The sequence below is a fragment of the Etheostoma cragini genome, chromosome 5 (genome assembly GCF_013103735.1).
Source record: "Etheostoma cragini isolate CJK2018 chromosome 5, CSU_Ecrag_1.0, whole genome shotgun sequence".
Lineage (NCBI taxonomy): Eukaryota > Metazoa > Chordata > Actinopteri > Perciformes > Percidae > Etheostoma > Etheostoma cragini.
Genome location: NC_048411.1, coordinates 2637807 through 2661901, shown reverse-complemented (window position 1 = coordinate 2661901; position 24095 = coordinate 2637807). Strand labels below are relative to the sequence as shown.

Here is a 24095-nt window from a genome sequence, read left to right as displayed (position 1 = left end):
AAAAGTAATAGTATTGTATGTATAAAAAGTCATAGTATTGTATGTATAAAAAGTAATAGTATAGTAAGTTTAGAAAGTAATAGTAATGTATGTATAAAAAGTCATAGTATTGTATGTATAAAAAGTCATAGTATAGTAAGAATAAAAAGTCATAGTATTGTATGTATAAAAAGTCATAGTATTGTATGTATAAAAAGTCATAGTATCGTATGTATAAAGAGTAATAGTATTGTATGCATAAAAAGTCATATATTGTATGTTTAAAAATCATAGTATTGTATGTATAAAAAGTCTTAGTAAAGTAAGTATAAAAAGTCATAATATTGAGTGTATGAAAAGTCATAGTACTGTATGTAGAAAAAGTCATGGTACTGTCTGTGTAAAAATTCATAGTATTGCATGTATAAAAAGTAATAGTATTGTATGTATAAAAAGTCATAGCATAGTATGTATGAAAGGTCATAGTATAGTAAGTATAAAAAGTAATAGTATAGTAAGTATAAAAAGTCATTGTATTGTATGTATAAAAAGTCATATTATAGTAGGTATAAAAAGTCATAGTATTGTATGTGTAAAAAGTCATAGTATTGTATGTATAAAAAGTCATATTATAGTAGGTATAAAAAGTCATAGTATTGTATGTATAAAAAGTCATAGTATTGTATGTATAAAAAGTCATAGTATTGTATGTGTAAAAAGTCATATAATTGTATGTGTAAAAAGTCATTGTATAGTAAGTATATTAAGTAAAAGTACAGTAAGTATAAAAAGTCATAGTATAGTATGTCGCAAAAACTCAGACAAAATAAGTAATTTTATAACATATATAATATATATAAACTCAAAAAGTCATAATATAGGATGCGTAACAAGTAATAATATAGTAAGTATAAAACAGTCGTAAAAAGTAATACTATAGCATGTATTAAAAGTCATAGTATAGTATGTACAGAAAGTCATAGTATAATAAGTACAAAAAGTCAAAGTACAGTATGTATAAAAAGTCATAGTATAGTATGTATAAAAACTCATAGAATAGTATGTATAAAAAGTAATAGTATTGTATGTATAAAAAGTCATAGCATAGTAGGTATAACAAGTCATAGTATTGTATGTATGAAAAGTAATAATATAGTAAGTATAAAAAGTAACAGTACTGTGTGTATGAAAAGTCGTAATATTTTTTGTAAAAAAAGTCATAGTATTGCATGTATAAAAATTCATAGCATAGTAAGTGTAAAAAGTTATAGTATTGTATGTATAAAAAGTCATTGTATAGTAAGTATAAAAAGTCATAGAATTGTATGTACAAAAAGTCGTAGTATTTTATGTATAAAAAGTCAGAGTACTGTATGTATAAAAAGTCATAGTATAGTAAGTATAAAATGTTATAGTATAGCATGTATAAAAAGTATTAGTATAGTATATATAAAAAGTAACAACATAGAATGTAGGAAAAGTAATAATATAGTAAGTATAAAAAGTCATAGTATAGTATGTATAAAACGTCATAGTAAAATAAGTATAAAAAAGTCATAGTAAAGTATGTATAAAATTCATAATATAATATGTATAAAAAGTCATAGTATAATAAGTATAACAACTCACAGTATAGTATGTATAAAAAATCATAGTATAATAAGTATTAAAAGTCATAGTATAGTCTTTATAAAAAGTCATGGTGTAGTATGTATAAAAATTCATAGTATAATAAGTATAAAAAGTCATATTATATTCTGTATAAAAACACATGGTATAGTATGTATAAAAATTCATAGTATAGTATGTATAACAAGTAATAGTATAGCGTGTATATTAAGTCATGGTATTGTATGTATAAAAAGTCATAGTATATTATGTATGAAAAGAAGTAAAACCGTGTTGTATGTATAAATAGTCAAAGTACAGTATGTATAAAAAGTCATAGAATGGTATGTTGAAAAAACTGTCATTTTATAAAAACTCAGAAAGTCATAGTATAAGATGTATAAAAAGTAATAGTATAGTAATTGTAAAAAGTCATAAAAAGTCATAGTATTGTATGTATAAAAAGTCAAAAAGACAAAAGAAGTCATTTTATAACATATATAAAAACTCATAAAAAGTCATAGTATAGGATGTATAAAAAAGTCAGATAGTATTTCATAGTCGTAGACTAGAATATGAATAAAAAAGTATAGTATGATGAAAAAAGTCATGCTAATATATGACCAGCGCTGCTTTTTGACCCAATGGACGTGAGAATGTGTAGCTCAGACCGAACAGAACTCCTGAACCAGTTCATAAAGGACTCATTTAGAAAGCAGAGTCCAAGCCGACGTCCTCTTGCAAGTCATTTATTGTTGTAAATACTGTTACAAACATTATGCTGTACACTCTGGTACAGGAATGGAGCTCCAATAGCTAGGACATCACAGAAAAAAATCTAGCAAATAAATAAACATTGATGCTGCTTTACAGAAAGGGTTTTTCTGTTTTAATCTTTAGACACATTGAGAGTTACATTCAAAATGAGTGCACTTGTAAATACTTGTTAGCCCACCCTGCTGCCTGCCACCAGTGCTTGTTTCCTTGGTTAGCGTCATTGTGTCATGCTAGCCTACGATCCTTGACAGACCACGGAGAGAAAATATCACACACACCTTAAATGACCTTGTGCTCTAGCTGTTTATGTACATGAATGTCATTTCACACATTCGATTTCCTACATTCCACTCACAGAACAAGACCCTTCCCATTGCTTTCTACTGACTGAAGCGCAACCCAAACACACAAAGCCATTAGAAGTATATACCTTTACATGGTTTTCTATATATCATCTATATGTGCGATTTTATATTTCCAGCTGGTTTTTGTTTGAACATGTAGTACATTGATTGTAATCACACACCACCCACACCCACACCCACACACACACACACACTAGCAGTAAGAACAGCATAATCACATAGCTTTAGAGAAACCCATATCAAAGGTCCAAAAATGGCTGCCGTGTCCCATATTCCTCTTCAAGCATCAGCTTTCACATCATATAAAGTCCAGAATAGTAGTAGTAGCAGTTGTAGTAGTAGTAGTAGTAGTAAGGCCAAGATGAACTCCATCAATGAGGTCAGACAAAAAGCAGAGGGTTTGGAAGTTGGGGTATACATGTTGCTGTTTAGCCTTAAACTGGAGGCATGTAAAAAAAGGAAATAAAGGTTTTGGTGGTGGAGACACGTACATTCCCAGAGATGAAGAGGAGTTGGTGAAAAGAGGCTTTACGGATTCATACACAATAAAAACTCTAACATTTAGTAGCCATTTAAGCTGTTAACTCCAAAGAGTCGTTACCAGTTTAAGAATCAAGGATTGTGTTGTAGTATAATCCTTGTTGACTCGACAGAAAACCAGCAGGCGTTACAGATGTGTACAGCATAAGTAATGTTGACGTCTATTCAGCCTAGTCATACTGGTATACTAGAAAGGACATGTGTCCATTATCTGTTACAGGTTCTAACATGAAAAGCCCAGTAGCATGCTGTCTGCGCTGTAGGTGATGTCCGCCCCCAGAACACAGCTGCTGCACATGCTCTCTTCCTGTACCACATGAGGAAAGAATGGTTCTGTTTATCAAACAACTTTAAATGAACAATTTGAGCCTTAGGATTCAGCAATAGGATTCAGAAGTTAGATTTGCATTTTACAAGTAAAATAACTGGTTCACAAATATACGTATGCACTCACAAACTAACGCCATGAGTCAACATGAAATTGACAGATATTTTCCACCCACCCCCCCAGCTATATCCTTATTGAGTAAAACCAATCAGCTCGCTTGGTTTCACCTAAAGCCCAATGACTCGGAGACATACTGTATGTATGTGACTGCAATAACAACGTGAACCACAACATCTTTAATCCTATTTGAAATGTTACACTTTGGCTCTATATGTTCTGTGGTTATATATGACATAAGCAGAAGTGGAGCCAAGTGACCACTCTTAACCAATGATAATCAACATGTTTACTCAGTGGCATAAAGGCAATGCTTCACTGTTTATTAAAGTGGTTTTAATCTACTAGACTCGGGACAACTGGGCCACAGACTTTGACTTTACTAGGTTAGCTGTATTTTGTGGTTTATAATTGACCACCTGGTCCTTTGAAATGATGTCAAGAACACCTTCAATGAAGGTAAACCAGTTTAAAAGGTGCCTATATTGGTTGTATTTGTAACATCTTTAACATTTTGACCTGTCTCCAGAAGAAGAACGCTGCTAGCGTCATGCTAGTCTGTGTCATTCGTTCTCGGCAATGTTACCATCCACAGTCTTTCGCCAAGTCCACGCCAGTGTTTTGACATGTTTCACCTTTTTTTCCCAAGGCAGAACACACGCTGTTAGATTAGTTTTTAGATGCAGAAACTACTTTCCACTGATTTACTGGAGACTGGAAACCACAATAATGCTTACTGTGATGCATTATTTCACCCAACTTTCAAGTTTTTGCAAGCTGATTTTGTAAAAGACGGGAAAAAAGTACATGTATGAAAATGGCCAGCAGTAATATGTATATTGAAGTAAATGGGATAAACATGTTACACCAGTCCTGTCATTGCATTGTCGTTCTATCTCCAGTCCACAATTAAATGTGAAAACAAGCTACAGCAGTGTTATTATGTGTTTGAATACACAATTAAAATATCAAAATACACCCAAAACATTAAAACAAGAATAATCTGACTATAAGAATCCTATTTTAAATTAGTTGAGGTGAACCTGTGGACATAATCTGAAGACTCTTAGTTTCTACCAGGTTTGTCAGAATATAACACACATTGTAAACCAGTTAGGTGAAAATGAAATTAAACTGTACTCCGCTGCGTCACAGATACCACCTTCAGAACTCAAAATGATGTAATAATCCTAGAAACAGATTTCCCATTTCATTTAAAATGCCCCTCCTTCCCATTGTTTCTTCCCATTGCTCACGCCTGAATTATTATCATCCTTTACATTTAGAAGAATACAAATTCCCAAAATGCAACAGCTCAACGAACACTTACCCATTCACACTTTTGGTTATTAAATAATGCTACGTGTAAACGGTGTACGGGGGATGTCTTTGGTGATCATTGTAAATGTCTCAATGGCATTTACTTCCTTAATGGAACATGTTTCAACCTAATAATAATAATTACACTGTTTCTCATGACTTTAATGGAGTTTTAAAGGGCGCATCTGGGTTCAAGTGTTGGCTGTTGGTTAGTGAAGATTCTAAAACAGTGTCATTATTTTACTCAAATGAATGAAAGAAACAGGACTTTATTCATGTTTCATCATATTTTGATTAGAAGTCTCCATGTTTTTTGATCCCTGTGTAGTGACTGTGACATACATAATTCACCTTGTTGATAAGTGTTGTTCCACACACATTTAATTACACATGTAGTTCACTGCCTTTGAGTCACCACAGTTAATAACGGTTCAGGGAACACGGCCCCTTTAAATGTTGTGATGACGTGGGACGTTATGACGTTGGCATTAAGCGTAGCGCCTTTTTCTGTATTCATTGGTTTTCTCCTGTTGAATAAACGAGCCACGCTTTTCCTGTGCTCAAAGTGAGAAATTGTCTCTTGCATCTTGCCGCAATTTCCACACCAGCTTTTTTAATGTAATGTTTGTGCAATCTCAACACATCCTGTGTGTTCACTTGTCATGATAAATTCAGTATAATAGCTAAAGTAGCTTGTGTGTTTGAGTATTATTGTCAGAGCAGTGTTTAGTGTACACCCTTTAGGTGGTGTGTGAAGTAAAGCGTGTACCATCCACATCCACATACGGTGGCATGATGTGGTCCCAGGCTCACTCCACTCTTTTAAACAGTATTTAACCCTATTATTCACTGTCTTACAATACACAACCAGCAATTAACTAAAGCCAGATTAAAAAAGACTTGAGTTGTGTGCAACACCGTAGGCAGGGTAGTGCTTTACTTTCTCTTTTCTAGTTTTGGGGGAGGAAAGAGACTTGAATTCATATCTTGTTACAGTAGTTGAGAATAGTCTGGGGTTATTTAGACTCACATTTCTGCATATTGTGCAAACACTTGGACATAGTGACATGGTTGGTCATCAGGTTTGGTGATTGGACATATTTGGACATGTCAGGAGAGTATTAGTTAAATGGGGATGTTACATTCTGACTGGAGCTCCTGCCTGTGCTGTGTACAGAGGATACAGACAGGAAACAGATGGAATGGAAACAACTACGGTAACAAGTGACTACAGTAGAGTTGGAAAGCTTTGCTGTTTGCAGCGACAACTCTTCTTTAATGCAGCAAACGTGGGGAATGTGACGATAGGGGGTGTGTGTTCACACACTCATTTGTCAGCAAGATTCACATACTCCCTCTGTGGAGAGCTCTGCAAAGAACACCAACGCACAGTATTTATAGAGGATAACAGCCGCGGGAGGAGAGCTGAAATGCAAGCTTGGTCCCATGAAATGTAGCTACATCCCGAAAAAATTGAACGATTTGGTGGAAGAAATATAACAAGAAAGGCTGTGTTCTGCCAGTGAAACAGCAGTACGGCAGAAGTTACAGTTACAGAGTGTGAAGGTCCACCGTCAGAGTCCCTGCTCTTTAAAATAAGGTTTCCAGTGTGTGAGAAGTTCTAATCCTTCTAGTTTACCAATGACCAAAACTGTGTTAGTTGCCTAAACTGAACATTAAAGATACACTTGTGAACCACAAAGAGCAAGTTGAGGATTGTGGGGCACTAGTAAGCGCTTCATAATACATCAGGCGTGAACACCCTTTCACCAATTGTACATTTAGCCGAAGCAGGAAAACAAATCACTCAGTGACGACGGATTTGGGTTTCTAGTTGAGCAACAGGACAATCGTACAAACTACTCACTGTAGTCAGCTGTGAACAGGAGGGGGCAGGATGAGCGCTAGGCTGGGCAGAGGTGGGTGTGGGGGTGGGTGTGGGTTGGGGGTCGGGGGGTGATTAAAGGACGTGTGAACTCAGGGTCTTGTCTTGTTAAATGTAAACTGGCTGCTCCTGGGCGGTCAGCAGGCGGTACATGGCTGCAGGCATCGTCTTCATGTGGATCTGAGAGAGTCACAAACACAACAGAGCATTTCATTCATGGAGTCAAATATAGTAAATGCCTTTGAAGATCAAGTGCCAAAGGCTGGCAGTCGCTGCCAACCCTAGACATCCCAGCGGGCAGGGGTAACAGCCTGTGCTCCTGCCGTAGTAGCTGTCCTCCTCCGTCTTTCTCTGTTCACTCAAAGTTAATGACGAAACCAATATAGAACGTCCAAATGAACATGTTGCCATGTTTAAAAAGGAGGTTTAAGTGATAATTTAAAGGAGTTTAAAAACTATATTCCACTGCATGGCTCGGATCGGATTCGGTACCAGGTACTTTACTGTTTCCCTGTTACATAGTGTTCTTATTCTTATTTAGTCAGTCAGTTTATAGGGTATGGTGTTTATATATATGATATATATAATGATATATATATCATTATATTTAATCATGATCTACTGCACTGTTCAATCCCTGCACTGTTCACTTTTTCCACTTTTGCACTATCACTACTACACACTGTCTACCATAGTATCTCACCTTGTCATGGTCATTGCATTTCTGTGAGTGGTTTTTATTTTTATTCTTATGTATGTGTGATATATGTGTGTATATGTGTTTGTTGTGTTATGGTTGTCTTGCTACTGGATGACTAAAATCTACCTAGGGATAAATAAAGTAAGTATCTATCTATCTATCTATCTATCTATCTATCTATCTATCTATCTATCTATCTATCTATCTATCTATCTATCTATCTATCTATCTATCTATCTATCTATCTATCTATCTATCTATCTATCTATCTTTCTAACCCTTGGTCATGCATTGGTAAAGTACTTCTAGCTAACTGGGTCCCTTTTATTGTTGAGTGTTCAATTAAAGATGTATGAGCTATGATTCATTAAAGTGGCTAGGCTAATCACAATCAAACATACATTTTGAACTCTTCCAATAGGAGGTCAGGATGGCGTTTTGAGCGTGGAGCTGCTCACACTCGGGGTGCACTGGCATGCACCTTTGGGTGTCATGTAGCTGCTGTTGCTGTTTATAACCAAGCACACAGCACATCTGATGCTGTTTCTTCTGCTCAGCAACTGAGCTATGTCATTCACTGCTAATACCTCTAATGATCATGTGGCCTGGCCAAAGTCATGTGATAACTGCTGCTTATTATCTCTTAGTTCCATCCAGTAGAAGTTTTCAGTAGGGCTTTGATTAATGGATGTATAATCAGTTGGGCCTCGACAAAACGTATAAAACACATTTTTTAAAACTGAAATGAGGGTTTACAGATACGTCTCTGCTGATTGGTTAGCAGCTGTGACTCAGCCAATAAACAAGTGAGATAAAACATATCTCAAAGCCTCTTGCACGCCGGTGCACACGTTTCAGATAAAACATATAAATATATAAATGAAATACTAGGACAGAATATAAATATAAATATAAACTGGCAGAACATGTCTTTCAACACAAAAACAGTGCACACCATTTTGAGATTGAATGTGCCCCTGACCTGGATACAGCGTTGCAGACCGTATGAGAGATACTCAGTGGTTAATGAAGCCAAATAAAGTTCAACTGCCGCGTGTAAAAATGACCCGGATGACCGACACTGCTTTAGAGCCTTAGCGCAAGCAAGCCAATGACCTCCGGGTTAGCTCTCCGCTAGAGTGCGGCTCTTCTAGACCGATCGGTTTTTTCCCCCATGGATTTACAGTATATATGAGGTACATTCTGCCATGTAAGTCTATGGGGAAAAGTCTTTCATGTGCCGACCCCGGAGTTGTAATTCCACTGTTTCACCACTATGTCAAATTGGCTTTAAAGCCCCGCGCACTTCCCTGAGGCCTGCTTAGGTAAGCACCAAACAGTGTCCTTGCATGCAGTAAGTTTAATAAGTGTGTAAAAGGATCACAGAGTTTGTTTTGTCTATGTCCCGTGTGATGTCTCACCTCTCCCACAGCGCTGGACAGGATGTGGACAATCTTTTCGTGGGGCGTGGCCACCACGCTCTGGCTGTTGATCTCAATGATGCGGTGACCCACTCTGACCCCGCCACGTTCGGCGATGCCCCCACGCATAAGGCTACAGATCTGTTGAAGGGACCGATCAATTATTTTAGATGATATATCATATTTTATTAAGGTAATTTAACAGAACTGCATTCCACATAAAAACTGTGCGACCCACAATGCCATTCTGGACGCTGAAGCCCAGCTGGTAGCGGAGGTCTGGCCGTCTGATGAGTACAGTGGTCACTGGGGGGCATCTGACGAGGTTTAGCTTGATTCCAGACTGATTCTTTAGACCCTACGAAAATAAAGCATATAAAATCAGCAAAATGTCATGTTTCTCTCTTTCACGCAGGTCATGTTTTGAAAGACAGTGTCCTGTAGCTTACTAATGTAAATGAATAACCATGCATGCAAAAATGTGATGATGTCAGACACGTTTTTATGAAGAAGAAAGCCTTTAAAGTTTTCAAAAAGCTTTAGACAAATGAGCTGACACGACGTGACATTAGACTCAGAGAGAGGAACTAGGAAAGGAAATGTGAGGGTCGAGATTTTTGTGGATATGTTGGCATCTGTCGCTCCAGAATTATATGTGCTATGACTTTTTTTTTGTGACTAAATTGAGCTCGATGTTTTCAAAAAAAAGTTGTGGGTACAAAATGACTCATAATGAAATCTGATCCCCATCGTCCCCGCCAAAATCAACGCCTATGATCAATACCCTGACCTAAGAAATTGGCAATATGTCCATCCAACTGGAAATAATGCCCATGTGGCATCGGACTCCACAACAATTATATGAGTGGAAATTAAAGACTTATGCTGGAGAGAACGGTGCTTCTATCCTAAATTTACTTTGAGATTTGTGAAACAATATCCAACAAGTTATTTTTAAAGTAACTAAACAGACATTCCAAGTCGCTGCTAAGATGTCTAATTTGGGCTCGGACCACTGAACTTCACTGCTTGGCAAGCAATAACTGTAACTACTTTAATTTATTCATTTCTTTCTACAGGGACAGTGTACATTAATTAACATTGCTGTATATGCACCAGAATTAGCCAAAAGGCTATATTTCATCCGTTGTCCCTGGACAGATCTTAAAATTGTCTCCCTAAAAAACAACAATAAGAAGATTACAGTCAACAATACAAATATAAAAAGTAGTAAAACATTAATCCTGTTGATAAATGCAGTGTACAAGTTTGCTAATACAGACATCAGGGTAAAAAAATAAAGGCAGCACAGTTGGGTTGAGGGAAAATACATATTCTTATTAATGCTGACATGTCTGATGTGTTATGAACCAGTGGAGTTAAGAATTGTCTCTTATGTTCTTATCTTATTTTGCACACATGTACATATGGGACGTCTATTTCTGATTTTTTTAAAATAATACCATACACGTACCTTAATGATGGTCTGGCAGGTGGACAAGGGCAGTCCCACCAGACTTGTCCCATTAACGGACATGATCTGGTCTCCTATGTTCAGTTTCCCAGACCTCTCAGCCGGCCCAGCATGCATCATGTTGGCAATGATGACAGTGGGCAGGATGGAGCCCCACCCACTCTCCACAATGACCACGCCCAGAATCTCCCCCTTGGCTTTCTCTATGAACACCTGAAGTCCCAGCGGGCAGGAACAACACAAAACCATCTTAGATCACATAATAATGCAAAAACAATAAATGGTCAATCACACACAGTGGTAATTGTTTAGTGTAACAGTATGCATTCATGTAAATATAATTGACAGTTCTGAGCAGTGGAAGTGGTAAGGAAAATACTTTTTTTTATTTTAAGAAATATATGATTTTTATTTATAGAGCAAATGAATGTTGAGGCACCAGTACAAAAACAAATTACACACAGCTCTACATACATCTTTGCAGTTCTCAGACTTGGAGAAGTGGATGAGGTCATCATTGTACATGTCCTGAGTGTTGAGCAGGTCACTGTACTCCTTCTGGCTCAGATCCTCTGGGTTAATGCCATTGGCTCGTAGAAATTCCTGGTAAGCCACACTGAAGGCCTGCCCGATGGACTGGGCAATCAACTGGGCCTAGACGACAACATGGGCCGGGGGGGGGGGGGGGGGGGGGGGGGGGGGGGGATGGCAGACTTATCACTACTCATTACTTAAATAATCTTATGGTCAATTGCAGAGGTGACTAACTTGTCCCTTTTGACAAGCGAAGACATGATCTAACTTTGCTGTTGGACTCACATCCTCAGACTCAAACACGTGGCAGATCATCTTGTACTGCCGCTTGCTGTCTTGGCCCGGGTCTGAGGCCTCCACATTCTCCTGAGAGTCGGATCGAGGCATCCTGCGCCGGGCCATCAGGACCACAATGTTGCCAATGTCAGCAATGTAGGAGATGGTCCGCAAAGGGTGGTCCATCATGGTCTCCTGGGAGTCAAAGAACCAGAACAGTCCTCAGATCATATCAAATCTGGGGTTGGTAACCAAACTCAGTAACCAAAGTAACAATGCCTAAGGCACTTAAAGAGGCTGTACTTAACATTAAGAATATATTATAGCAGCAAACAATATTTGCTATGTAAAAATGAAGTGGAGTAATAAATAAGGTCACACTGCTTCTTTGTATGTTGTACTATGAGCTTCTCTGTTCTTAGTTTTGGGAGCTGGTCCAGCTGTTTGTGCATGTTAGTGCATGTGGGTTTGAAAAACCGTACAAAAATGAGTACAGACTCCTTAAGGCCAGCTCATATTAAAGACTACATAGGTCCATATTGGAAGTTATATTGTTCCCCTGAATAGATCTTCCCTGGGTAGTATTATAGTATTTCCCCCCGTACAGTTACTAATCTGTTTACATGGTAACAAGCTAATTGAAAAGATGTTTCTAACATTTCCTACGGCGTCCAAGAGGCTGTGGCCTTTTCCCTTTTTACACTTTTTCAGACTAACTAATTTGACCTTACCTGAGTTGACTAACCAACATAGTTATTTGAACCAAAACCACATTCTTTTCCTGAACCTGAACCAGGTTTTTTTGTTGCCTTAATGGGTTCTGCACCGCAGGGGCTGAAGTACGGAAGTAAGGTCAAAAAGCACAACAACAACGTAAAAAAAAAACTGAAAACAGGAAAAAGAACTAGGGATGTTCCAATACCAGTATCAGAAAAGCCTCCGATACCGCTTAAAATGCTGGTATCTGTATCGAAAACTATGTTCTTTATGTTCTTTTTCCTTTATGACTGACAAACTGGGCATTCCTTGTTTGTTCAGGTTTCACCAAAAGTTCCACCTGAGCCAGGCCGAGGACAAAGATAGAAATCATATCATAACCATACAGGGAGAGTAGTACACTGTTGATAAAACATGAAAAAATATATAATACACTGGTACCGGAATCAGTATTGGGAACAAAAAATGGTTTGGACCATCTCTATAAAGCACTGCAGATGTGTGTTGATGTCAGTCCGAGCGAGTACCTGGGAGTCAGCGTTGAGCACTTTGATTCTCTGCGTGGAGATGAAGAGATCCACCTCTGTCATTGGCTGAGGCTCACCCTCAGGGGCCTACACACACATTTACACAGCAATATTAGACACACATTCATAAAACACACATACAAGAAAAGGCCAAAACGTTCATTAACAGATGTTCCTGAATGAAGAGACATTCAAAGTTAGAGGTCAGTGAAGTCTCATTACTACCAGAGCACAGGAAAGGAACAGCTGTAAAATGATGAATTGGCACTTTCTGATCCATAAACATCAAAATCTGGACTATAACAGCTCATAACAGGTAATACCAACGGTTGTCCTTTTTTTCAAAAGCAAAATATTAAATGTATGACAAGAGTGCTGATAATTTTCCAAAGAATGCCTTATTAGAGCTTTATGACCTCACATCTCTCAGCAAATAACAGAAAAAGCATATTTCCCAAAATGTTGAACTATTCCTTTAAGTCTCATTGATTATTATAGCAAGTGAATGCAAACTAAAGGAAGGATACAAACAGTGCAGCAAAACAGCAGAACATATTGATCTGAGGAACAGTTAGCATCATCCCCCTTAGTTTGATGATATGTTAGTGTTTGTGTTGGGTCTCAGTAATTGATAGTGTCTTTCAAACCTCCTCTACCTGTACACTAGCTCGGAAATCCAGACCCAAATCCGAAAGATTAAGGGTCTGGCATTGAGTAATGAAAGTCGCCAATCTCGAGGGGCGGCACCAAGCATGCATTTGAAAATCTCACTGCACACAATTGGATAACACTACGACCAATTGGTGCAAGATTGGTGCAGCTCGCCTCTGGCCCCACCTATATCAGATACACCTAGGTGATTGGTGCAGCTCGTCTCTGGCCCCGCCTATATTAGATACACCAATGTGATTGGTGCAGCTCGCCTCTGGCCCCGCCTATATTAGATACACCAACGTGATTGGTGCAGCTCGCATCTGTCTCCGCCTATATCAGATACACCTATGTGATGGCACCACATGTTTAACCCTGATGTTGTCCTCGGGTCAAATTTCACAAGAAATGGGCCTTCAAGTTAAGCGCTGAAAATGTCAACATTAGAAAAATCAAATAAAAAGTGACAAAATGTCGGAAAAAACGATAATAGTGTTGAAAAAAACCTTTTTTTGATGGTTGATGAGAAGACAACACAAGGGTTCAAATAAGACTAACAATGAGACAGGGACTGATGGAACATATGTGATAATCAAACAATAATTATATGAAGGATTTGAAGAAAAGGCAACTCAATACCAAAAAGACAGCTAGGAGGCTGCTGCCGGTAAAGGTGCTCCTCACTAACTGACAGTAAGAACAACAACAGCCTGGAACTTCAGTTCCTACTGCTACAGAAACTTTACGGGAATTTGATAGCACATTTAGTAATATTTTACAGGTGATTAATTTAAGAGTGGAAACTTGCTTAAGTTCCATGAGAAAAATGTAATAACTACACTTTCAATCATTACCATACTGTACTGAAATCAATGGAAAAGCAAGGCAGAATAATACCCAACAACCCAAATGTAATCTGTTTGTACGGAAGGGGATTAGGGCCACTGGTGAAAAATGTATGTGAGTTCTGACTTATTTCTCACAATTCTTATTTTTTTCTCAGAATTCAATGATTAAAGTCAGAATTCTGACTTTTTTCTCAGAATTCTGACTTTTTTCTCAGAATTTCTCTGAATTCTGACTTTTTTCTCAGAATTTCTCTGAATTCTGACTTTTTTCTCAGAATTTCTCTGAATTCTGACTTTTTTCTCAGAATTCTGACTTTAATCTCAGAATTCTGACATTTATCTCAGAATTCTGAGAATAAAGTCAGAACTCACATAGTTTTTTCACCAGTGGCCCTAATCCTCTTCCGTATGTTTGCTTTCGGTAATCTAATGTGAAATATGAGGGTAAAAATACTAGTATGGTACTTTGAGGTGGCCGAATTTTTTACAGGACTTATTCCTGCATGTTTCCATTATGTAGTTAGGAGTCTCCACTCAGCCCTCCCAGCAACACATCTGGCATTCAGTTAAAAATCCAGCTGCTGCAGTCACTGAGCATCACACGGTTTCTACACACTGACGGGCCACTGAAGCCAAAATGAAAGAACTGCAACGGCGGTTATTACAATCACAGCGTGTGCATGTTTTAGTGGTGCAGCAGGTAATGTTTGAAAAAAAGTGCACGTGTGTTTCACAACGGACCATTTCACAGAACAGAATACCAAAGTATACTATGACTATTTAATTCAAATTAAACAGTTTAGCATTTTGGGGAATACGCTTCTTTTATCCAGAGTCATACAGCAGGATAATACCTACACACTGTGAAACATTAGTTAAGTGTCAGTAAATACCTAATTCATCATGTGTAAAAAAAAATTGCTATATTACTTCACATTAGTATGGAATTCATAGACAAAGTCATACATGTTTTATACTTGATTAATCCCCTCAGCTATGATTTGTTTAACAATTGTATTTTCTTACTTTACAAATGAAGGATTTCTAAATTTGGCTCACATGAAGTTATTATGAAGTAACTATTCAGATGAAATGTATGCATGTTTTACACATATGATTTGTGCATGCATTAATGGTCAGTTAGTGTGGTAATATATGTTTTATATACACTTATCAGCGCATGTCATGATTACTTAAGGTGGGTTAGAAAGCATCGGCTCGACTCATGAATAACATGTTTGTAGTTCATGTAATACTTCATTTACAAATGGTGAATCCATCTTTCGTAAAGTATAAAAGTATGAACATTACAAATAAGGTTGTTAATAAAGAGCAAAACATGTATAACTGATGTTGTAAAAAATGCTTTTTAAATGATGAATTAAGAATGTACTGAGACTTAACTATTGCTTCATAGCGTGTACTCATTTTTAAATGGAACTGGTTTACTTCCATCCAGGACAGAGCTCTAGGACGTGTTTATCCTCCGTATTATAAAGATTGGGAGCATGGCCCTACAAAATAAAGGATTAAGGGATGGCGCCACTTTGGTCCAGTCTGGAATATCTCAACAAAATAATGATGAATTGGTGGGAAACTGGGCACAGACAGTCCTGGTCCCCAGTGGATGAATCCTGAGGACTTCGATGAAGCATCATCATCATCTTAAACAATTTGTCTCAGTCTTTGCTTTATGGCCAGCTGCTTCCCAATCAGCTTCAGATGATTAGCATGTTAGCATGCTAACATGTCATACTAAGACCATTGTAAACATCACCTACATAACATCCGCATGTTATCATTGTCTTTGTGAGCAGGTGCAGTGCCACAGTCATTGCAGTCATTGTACTCTTATTTTGACATCCCAGACCTCTGTCTGTGCCGAGATGCTTCAGCATGGCATTTTGTCATCTGACTCCGGGTAGGTTAGCAAACATAGGATGTAAGTTATTATGTACAGTCATACATAGTAGCGCTACAAATACAGACTCAGCAGCAGAGAGAGAAAGCACAATGAAAACAAAGCCAGTCAGACCTCACAGCATCACAGTTCAGCTGTTTCCTGCATCCAGCAGCTGCTTTTCTATCAATCCCAAGCAGTTTGACAAAAACTACAGTGTTCCAAATGAGGGGGGGGGGATGGGGTAACAACATGTCTAATATGGAATGAAAAAATGGCGAAGGGACTGGAGACCAAAGGGAGGGAGGGAGGGAGGATGGGAGGGAGTGTGACAATGAATTTCGCCTCCAACAATACAAAGCTGGATTCAGGAAAACGCCAACAGCTCATCAGAATGACAGTACATTGAAGAAGACACAAAAGACAGCACAGTGATACAAAGACAGACAGACACAGAAAAAGCCAAGCGGAGAATAAGAGACACTGTGGTCTGCGGCATGGAGGACAAGACAGATATGTAGGTACTGCACCTTCTTCTTGTTCTGGGCTAATTTCTGGGCCGTCTGCCAGGCATGGAACAAAGCAGACAGGAGAGTAATGGGTTAGAGCAGTGCACAGGACAGACTGACTGGACCACAGGGAGGGAGGCAGGGACATCACATTCCTGGACAGTCTCTGATAGTGGGCTCTGTGTAGTATTTGTGTGCGATGAACATCAAAGGTACTGTTGGATTGGGCATCGAGAGCCGACTCCAACTTGGAATTGTTTCAAAAATTGCAATTCAAATGGAATTTAAAAAAAAAAATTATGGGAATCGTTTGGAAAATATGGTTGCGAATCCGATCATCGGTTCCAAATTGAATGCTAAAGTTTTAGTTTCCATAGCGACCTTCCGGGTGCTTGGTGTGTTGCAGCCGTGGCTGTAAATCACCCTTAAATCAAAAGTGTTTTCCTCTCATCTGTGAAATAAGCATGTGACCCAATCAACTCCCCCTTAAAGAATCGGAATCAAGAATCAATAAGAACTGGAATGGAACAGAAGAATCAGAATGATTAAAATCAAAACGATGCCCAACCCTAATCATATCTCTCTACACCCCAGCATTGCACATCTATGTAGTATTGGAAGATGGACAGTGCAAGCCCTGCAATCATGTGCCCTGCATGCTCTGGTTTTAATTTGGATTTTATACTCAACCTAGGCCCGTGTTTGTCAAGCATCACAGAATCCCTCTGTGGAATCACTAAAGTGAGAGCAGGACTGAGAGCTGCTGATGAAGTTGAATGTTGTAGAACACAAAGTGGACAATTCGATGACATGCTGGTGTAGAAATATTGAGCTGATTGTAAAATCCAAAATGCAACCCTTTTTTTATGTGTAGGCTTTATGTGTAAGGGATAACACTGCAGGCCACTGAGTTCCCGAGGTTATGTGTGTAAGGTTGCATTGCTAAATCTCACAAGTATTTTTATGCATAAGAATGGGCATCAGGCACATACACACTGGCTAGACACTTTAAAAAAAAAAAAAAAACAGCAGATACTGTAGTTTGACTCGGCTGCATGAGTTATCCTCGTTGCTCAGTGCTATCCAATTACGCTGTTTACAACGCATCTAATAGTGCTGCATCTGCACACTAGAGCTGGGCAATACATAGATATTATATTGATATCGTGATATGAGACTAGATAATGTCTTAGATTGTGGATATAAGTGTTGTCTTGCCCTGGTTTTAAAGGCTGCATAACAGTAAATGGATTTTTGCACTGAACAGACTGTTGTAACTGTTCTATTATTAGCCTTAACCCACTTAGTCATTATATCCATATTACTGATAATTTTTTATCAAAAATGTCATTGTGGAAATATTTTGTGAAAGCAGCAATAGTCAACAACACTACACTATCGTTGCGGGATCGATATCGAGGTATTTGGTCAAAAGTAGCATGGTATTTGATTTTCTCCATAACGCCCAGCCCTACTGCAACCTTCTGTGGTGTCTCTCCACCCTCTCTTCCACTGTTCAACTTTCAGCTACACTCTTTGGTAAGGGCCCACAAGTTAACAGTACACATTTGGGATTTATGGGATGTTAGCCACTCTCACACAAAAGGTAAAGTATTTTAAAACCCTAAAAGTTTTGGGGCTTTTTGGAAAACCTTCAGAGCTGGAGCCTAAGCCCCTCGCTCCCCCCCTGCAACCAACACACACTACTGCTATGAGTGTTGATTCTCTCCATTCTAAAACTGCATGCACTCACGGGGCAGTAGGAGCCTTTAGTTTAGATGGTAATATGAAGACATAGCGTCTTTGCATTAGCCTTCCTCTACCAGCAGGTGTCTCTGTTGTTTAGCCTCCAGAAGAGAGCGAGAAGCTGACTGTGTTCAGAACTACCGTCCATACATCAGCACCCTGCTAGCTCTTCTATTCTGTCAGTGTGGAAAGCTGCAGAAACAAAGACTGAAAAAGAGACTGTAACCATGGCTAACGTCCATCAATTCATCACATGCTGCATGAGAGGACTCATTCACTGTGTTCTGGATCTATTAACAATCTTTTAAAGTGCTTAATGTTATTCTTATTCATTCATTCAGGTTCATAATTTTATTTAGAGGTTGTGCCAAAATAATTAATTTTCAAACAACAACATATATTTGTTGTACTGCACACTGCTGCAGCTTCTCTTTTTACCCTGTATGTTGAGCTCTCTGATTTAGTGACAGAGTGAGACATCTCACTTCTGTTCCATCTTTGTTGGAAGTCGCACATGTGCAGTAAGTACTGCTAGCTTGTCAGTTTGAGAGTATGAGGGCGTGGATGGACTTACATCAGCTGTTTAGGTTTAATTACTGATGTTAACTAGCATGTTAGTTAGCAGTAATTTGCCTGTGCCTATGTTATCTACTAACATATACCTACCTCTCCGTCTCTGCTGATTGGGAATGATTGAGATTTCTCTTGCACAGCTACCAGAAGACTTACAACTTTCAGCCAGGTTGCACACGTCACATCTACGTCTTCATGCTCAGTCGGAGGCTGAGCAGTAACGCTCAGCGCTCACAGGAAAAGAGCTTCTGATATCCTTCACTTGTCTCTGTCCAGAGCAACGGGACCTGTTGGTCCATTTCTTTAACACACTAGCAGCTATAGGCGAGTATTATGTTGAGTATGTCGAGTGTTACAAAGTGATGCATGTTTGTCTCTGAAGCAAAGGCTGGACTACAATAGAGCTGTTTAAACCAGGTTGTCAACAGTGTTTTCTGTTGGAGATGGTAAGTCCCTTTGGGGGGGGGGACTTTGGGCCTTTTCACTTTGTAAACCTCTAACGTGCACAAAAAAGATGAACACTACAATAAAGGAAAGGGGGGAAGCCCAAAAGCATAATACGAGCACTTTAACTAAAAGCATGGCAGCTGAGCACACACTTTCAGCTTGTCAGCTTGGCTCACTCAAGCAGGGAACCTTCACCTGGGGGACAAAAATGTTAATAAAAAATATTGCAGCTTGTTTTGCCACTGCTGACTGCAGCGGTCTTACTAAATACTAGACGGACAGATTTAAAAGATTGTTGCTCCCGTCAGTCACTTAGGTTACTCCAGGTTAAAAAGAAACAAAGTTACCCTTTAAAGTGTATATTGCATCTTAAATGTCAGAGTTTTTAGCATTTTTACTAAAGCTTTTCCATTTGAAGTTACATTTTTTTCATGACACACACACATATACACTATATTTAACAAGGCCCTAGTTTCCTTGCTATCAAGATAAAGTATGTGTATGTTATATGTAAATGTTTTATTTAATAGGGAATAATGTTCACAAAGAAAAATTAGAACACTCTCTATTTAGTCCAAATACCAATAAAAAAATTACCAAAATAACCAACCTAAGTCAGAGCACAACATGCAGTAATGTCAAATATGTCTCTCTATGGCTGTTTTCAGACTGCAGGCAAAAGTAACCCAAATCCAAATTTCTATTGCTCAATTCATATATTTTCATGTAAACAGCCCAACTCCCATGGCATCTGATCTTTTCCAGTTCTTTCACATGTGGTCCGAATCCATTACAGGTCCGATATTATATTCATATAGAGTGACCGTTGTCACATCTCTGCGCTGAGGACAGCAAGCCCCTGGGAACAGCGCCAGGCTTAGATGCAAACATGGCCGTAATGGTTTTCCCCATGGAGTTTACATGGCAAAAGTACGGAAGAGGATTAGGACCACTGGTGAAAAATATATTTGAGTTCTGACTTTATTCTCAGAATTCTGACTCTAATCTCAGAATTGTTACTTTAATCTCAGAGTTCTAAAGTCAGAACTCAAATACATTTTTCACCAGTCAATCCTCTTCCGTACGAGAGACATGTCTATATATCAGTGAATACATGTTTTTAATCAACTAACAAGTCCGAACACTTACAAAGTCATCCTTTAAATCATTATGTCTTAGCCAAATCCGGCCTTATTTAAGTAGGCAAAATGAATCCAAAGAAAATATGAATTGAGCATTAAGACCTGCAATCTGTACATAGCCTACTGTATGTAGTATGAATTACAAACCAATCCAATTTAGCTGCATTTAAACTGACATGAGTTTAACTGGTCCGCTAGAGGGAAGCTACGGCCCATTGTGATTAATCAGTGGCGTAAATTAAAGATGTGGATTTGAATGATTGTACATACTAGAGGTTGAATATTCATACAACAATTCTTCAGTCATAATTAGGCACGATGGGAAATAAGAAAACAATGGGTTTTAGTAAATTGAGACTATAGAAACTAAGGGATTTATTTATTTGGTACCAAACCCGAAACGCAATAGTGTGACTGAGCTTGAAACACATATGTGTATGTGTGTGTGTGTGTGCTTCTGTGTGTGTCTGTGTGCGTGTCTGTGTCTGTGCGTACGTGTGTGTGTGTGTGTGCGTGTGTGTGTGTGTGTGTGTGTGTGTGTGTGTGTGTGTGCGTGTCTGTGTGTGTGTGCGTGTGTGTGTGTGCGTGTGTGTTTTCACCTTGATGCGGCTGACGGCCTCCTGTGCCTGCATCATGCGGATGTTCTTGGACGGAGTCTTATCCGACAGCAGCTGGGTGGAGCCCAGGTAGTTGGCGGCGAAGATGATCCCATCGATCAGGTCCTCGGGGTCACAGGGGCCCGGGACTGCAGGGAGGACTGGGTGTCAGTCTCACTCTATCAGGCAATCTTCACCCTCCCTCTTGTCTTTGATTAGTTTAAGTACCTTAGTATCCTCCGTAAACTCAGCCAAGGGCGTAGCAGACACCAGGTCCTGGGGGCATGTCCCACGCTCTTTTTATTACTTTGCCCTCTGCCCCCCACACTTACAACACGTCTAAGTTGATTTGAACGCACCATAAGTAGGCGAGTGTGCCCGTTACTCAGGTTGTCAGTTGATTGATAGACTCATGTAGATATAGGCATAACAATATGATGGAATAGTTGCATTAGAATGTGCCAGAGGCCACCAAATTTGGGCTATTACGGCCAAAGAAATCATGCCCCCAGACCCAAATACAATATCCCCAAATTTCAGTGTTTCCATCAATCATAAATGAAATGTAGGTTACTTGGAATCCACAATTTGGTGAGACAAATGGCAGATAGTAAATTATCCTCCTAAACAATCTGTCTCCCTCACTTTTCGAAATTCCAATGACCCCCCTGGTCCAAGCCACGGCTGCAGTGCTGACCATGTTGCTGAGCCGCTAAATGATGGGATAAACTACAGTACCTAAGTTCACATTGGTTCTGAATACCTCCTGCAGTACATCCCTCTCTCAAAACTCTCGTTCCCAGGGTGAAACAGCTCTGCAGCAGGACCAAGCACTCACCTTCTACATACGTGGGGAAAGACGCAAGGCTTCTCCTGGACTATTGATAAAAAGAAAAGGAGAATCACTCTTTCAAACATTACTTCAACTTGATGTGCAAAAGTAAAACAATGACAGACCTCTGATATATAGTAAAGTGTTGAACACACCTCTTTACTGGAGGGAGAAGACTCAGCGCTGTCATCCTGCAGCAGCAGTCTGCTGGACGACTCGGCTCCCGGAGGAGAGGGCGAGCCTGAACCAGGAGACTGCAGGGAGCCAATGAGGAGCGGGGACACAAAACAGGAAACACAAGAAAGTTCAATGAAGAAGCAGCTACATGTCTTAAATGGAGGCCAGGGAAAAGAAAAAAGCAGTGTGAGAATGTGAGACATTACATTAGTGACAGCCAAAAAAGAGATATACATTGCATTCTGGAAAGCCAAAAGTTGTTGTGATGTAAGCTGAATTTAACAAGAACGCACGTTAGATTCACACATGTCAACAGGATCTGAACTCAGCACAAAGGTTATTAACGGTGTGGAGGTGTGAACGACACAGAGTCTATTCCAAGCCAACAGAGCGCAAAAGAAAGACACTAACCCTTCTATCATTCCATTCAATTGTGTTTATAGTGTTACCTGTAGTACTTTGAGGTTAGTCTTAAATGTAAAGTGCATTACAGATAAAATATATTATTTATTTTATTATTAGAGCCCGGACTCATAAATAACTACCAATAACTAATGTTAGGGAAATCTGTTGATGTCTTGTTACGCATTTCTGGATTTAAAAAAATATGTTGGCCGATATATCAGAATTTGGGATTTTTTAATCACCAAATATTTGTATCGATATCGGCCATAAAAATACTTTATTGGTCTAATTTGTACTCTTACTCAAAAAAAAAGTTATGAATGCAGGCTTCATTATTTTTTTACAGTGTGGTATTAAAGTACTCATGTAAAGGTTCTGAATACTTCTTCCACCAGTCATTGTTGACAGACTTCTGTACTTGATAATTTATCATTATAAAGTCATTCATAAAAGCCGGCTCAGAATAGAAACTTTGCAATATTAAGACAATTAAATCATGAACACAAATTGTTGTGTGTAAAAAATCAGACAAATATCAAAAGAAACATTATAGGCCAGCAGCACCTCTCTCAGCTTTTGTATGAACCCACAAAAGGGTTTTGGAATAAAGAGCGTGGTCTTTTAAACACATCCCAACGCCCATGAGACTATTGATTCCACCGCTACAGAAACAAACCATCACTTCAACGCTGAAAGATCAAACTGTCCACACCTCATCTCCGTCGTGTTGGTCAGGCTGCTGTCCCTGCTTGGCTTCTTCCTCCTCCAGCTTTTCTACTTGATACATCCAATAGTTTTCCATGGCCTTCAGTAAATGCACAAACCCAGCTGAAGCTCAACAAGTGCCCCAGATGAACCAGCGTTGGCAGTGAGCGGTTAAATGCAACACCAGCGTCTACAGACTGGAGGAGTCAGCTGCTCAGGTAACACTCAGGTATCAGGATTCATCATGGGATCTACAGACTGCCTCTGTCTGTCTGTGGGCCTGGTTCTGCTCTGTTTTCTTTCATCTTTAATCATCAAATTCATTTACATTGAATGTCAAGGATGCAACCAATTTAAAGAGGAAGTTTTAAACAGGTGCTGTATTTTTGTTGTGATCACGCTGATGTAAGCAGGAAAACAGCCGTGTCATTCTGTTATTGGATCCACACTGAATTATTTACCCAAGCTCTTGCCCTTTACCTCTCTCTCGCAACACCATTACTGAATAAATCATTGGGAGGGGGGTGGGGGGGATTTCTATTGAGGCGGAGACAGAACAATGATTGGATTAATCACCATGACTGATAAGAAAGCCACATAATGTGAGGGATAACATGCGTTACAAAGACTGTTTATAGCAAGGTTTCTGAACCACTCAGGGACATATTGGAAACAGACCGGGAACAGACCGGGAACAGACTGGGAACAGACTGGAAACAGACTGGAAACCGACTGGAAACAGACTGGAAACAGACTGGGAACAGAATAGAAACAGACTAGAAACATACTGGGAACAGACTGGAAACAGACTGGAAACAGACATAAAACAGACTGGAAACAGACTGGAAACAGACTGGAAACAGACCGGGAACAGACCGGGAACAGACTGGGAACAGACTGGAAACAGACATAAAACAGACTGGAAACAGACTGGAAACAGACTGGAAACAGACTGGAAACAGACTGGGAACAGACTGGAAACAGACATAAAACAGA

At 39.0% G+C, this 24095-nt stretch overlaps 1 protein-coding gene across 2 annotated transcripts in view; it reads right to left on the bottom strand.

The window, feature by feature from the left end:
• Positions 1-6021: 6021 nt before the first annotated feature.
• Positions 6022-24095, bottom strand: part of apba1a (amyloid beta (A4) precursor protein-binding, family A, member 1a) — a 34045-nt gene continuing 15971 nt past the window's right edge. Inside the window, exons 4-14 of one of the 2 annotated variants that reach the window (XM_034872938.1) lie at positions 21968-22066; positions 21819-21858; positions 20984-21129; positions 16498-16530; positions 12569-12655; positions 11334-11519; positions 10989-11168; positions 10515-10727; positions 9279-9398; positions 9041-9181; positions 6022-7099 (exon numbers count right to left, since the gene is read on the bottom strand). In XM_034872938.1, coding sequence (XP_034728829.1) covers positions 7028-7099; positions 9041-9181; positions 9279-9398; positions 10515-10727; positions 10989-11168; positions 11334-11519; positions 12569-12655; positions 16498-16530; positions 20984-21129; positions 21819-21858; positions 21968-22066 — 1317 coding nt within the window. In that variant the 3' untranslated portion in view covers positions 6022-7027. The remainder of the gene's footprint in view (positions 7100-9040; positions 9182-9278; positions 9399-10514; positions 10728-10988; positions 11169-11333; positions 11520-12568; positions 12656-16497; positions 16531-20983; positions 21130-21818; positions 21859-21967; positions 22067-24095) is intronic. The other variant, XM_034872939.1, reaches the window with a different exon arrangement.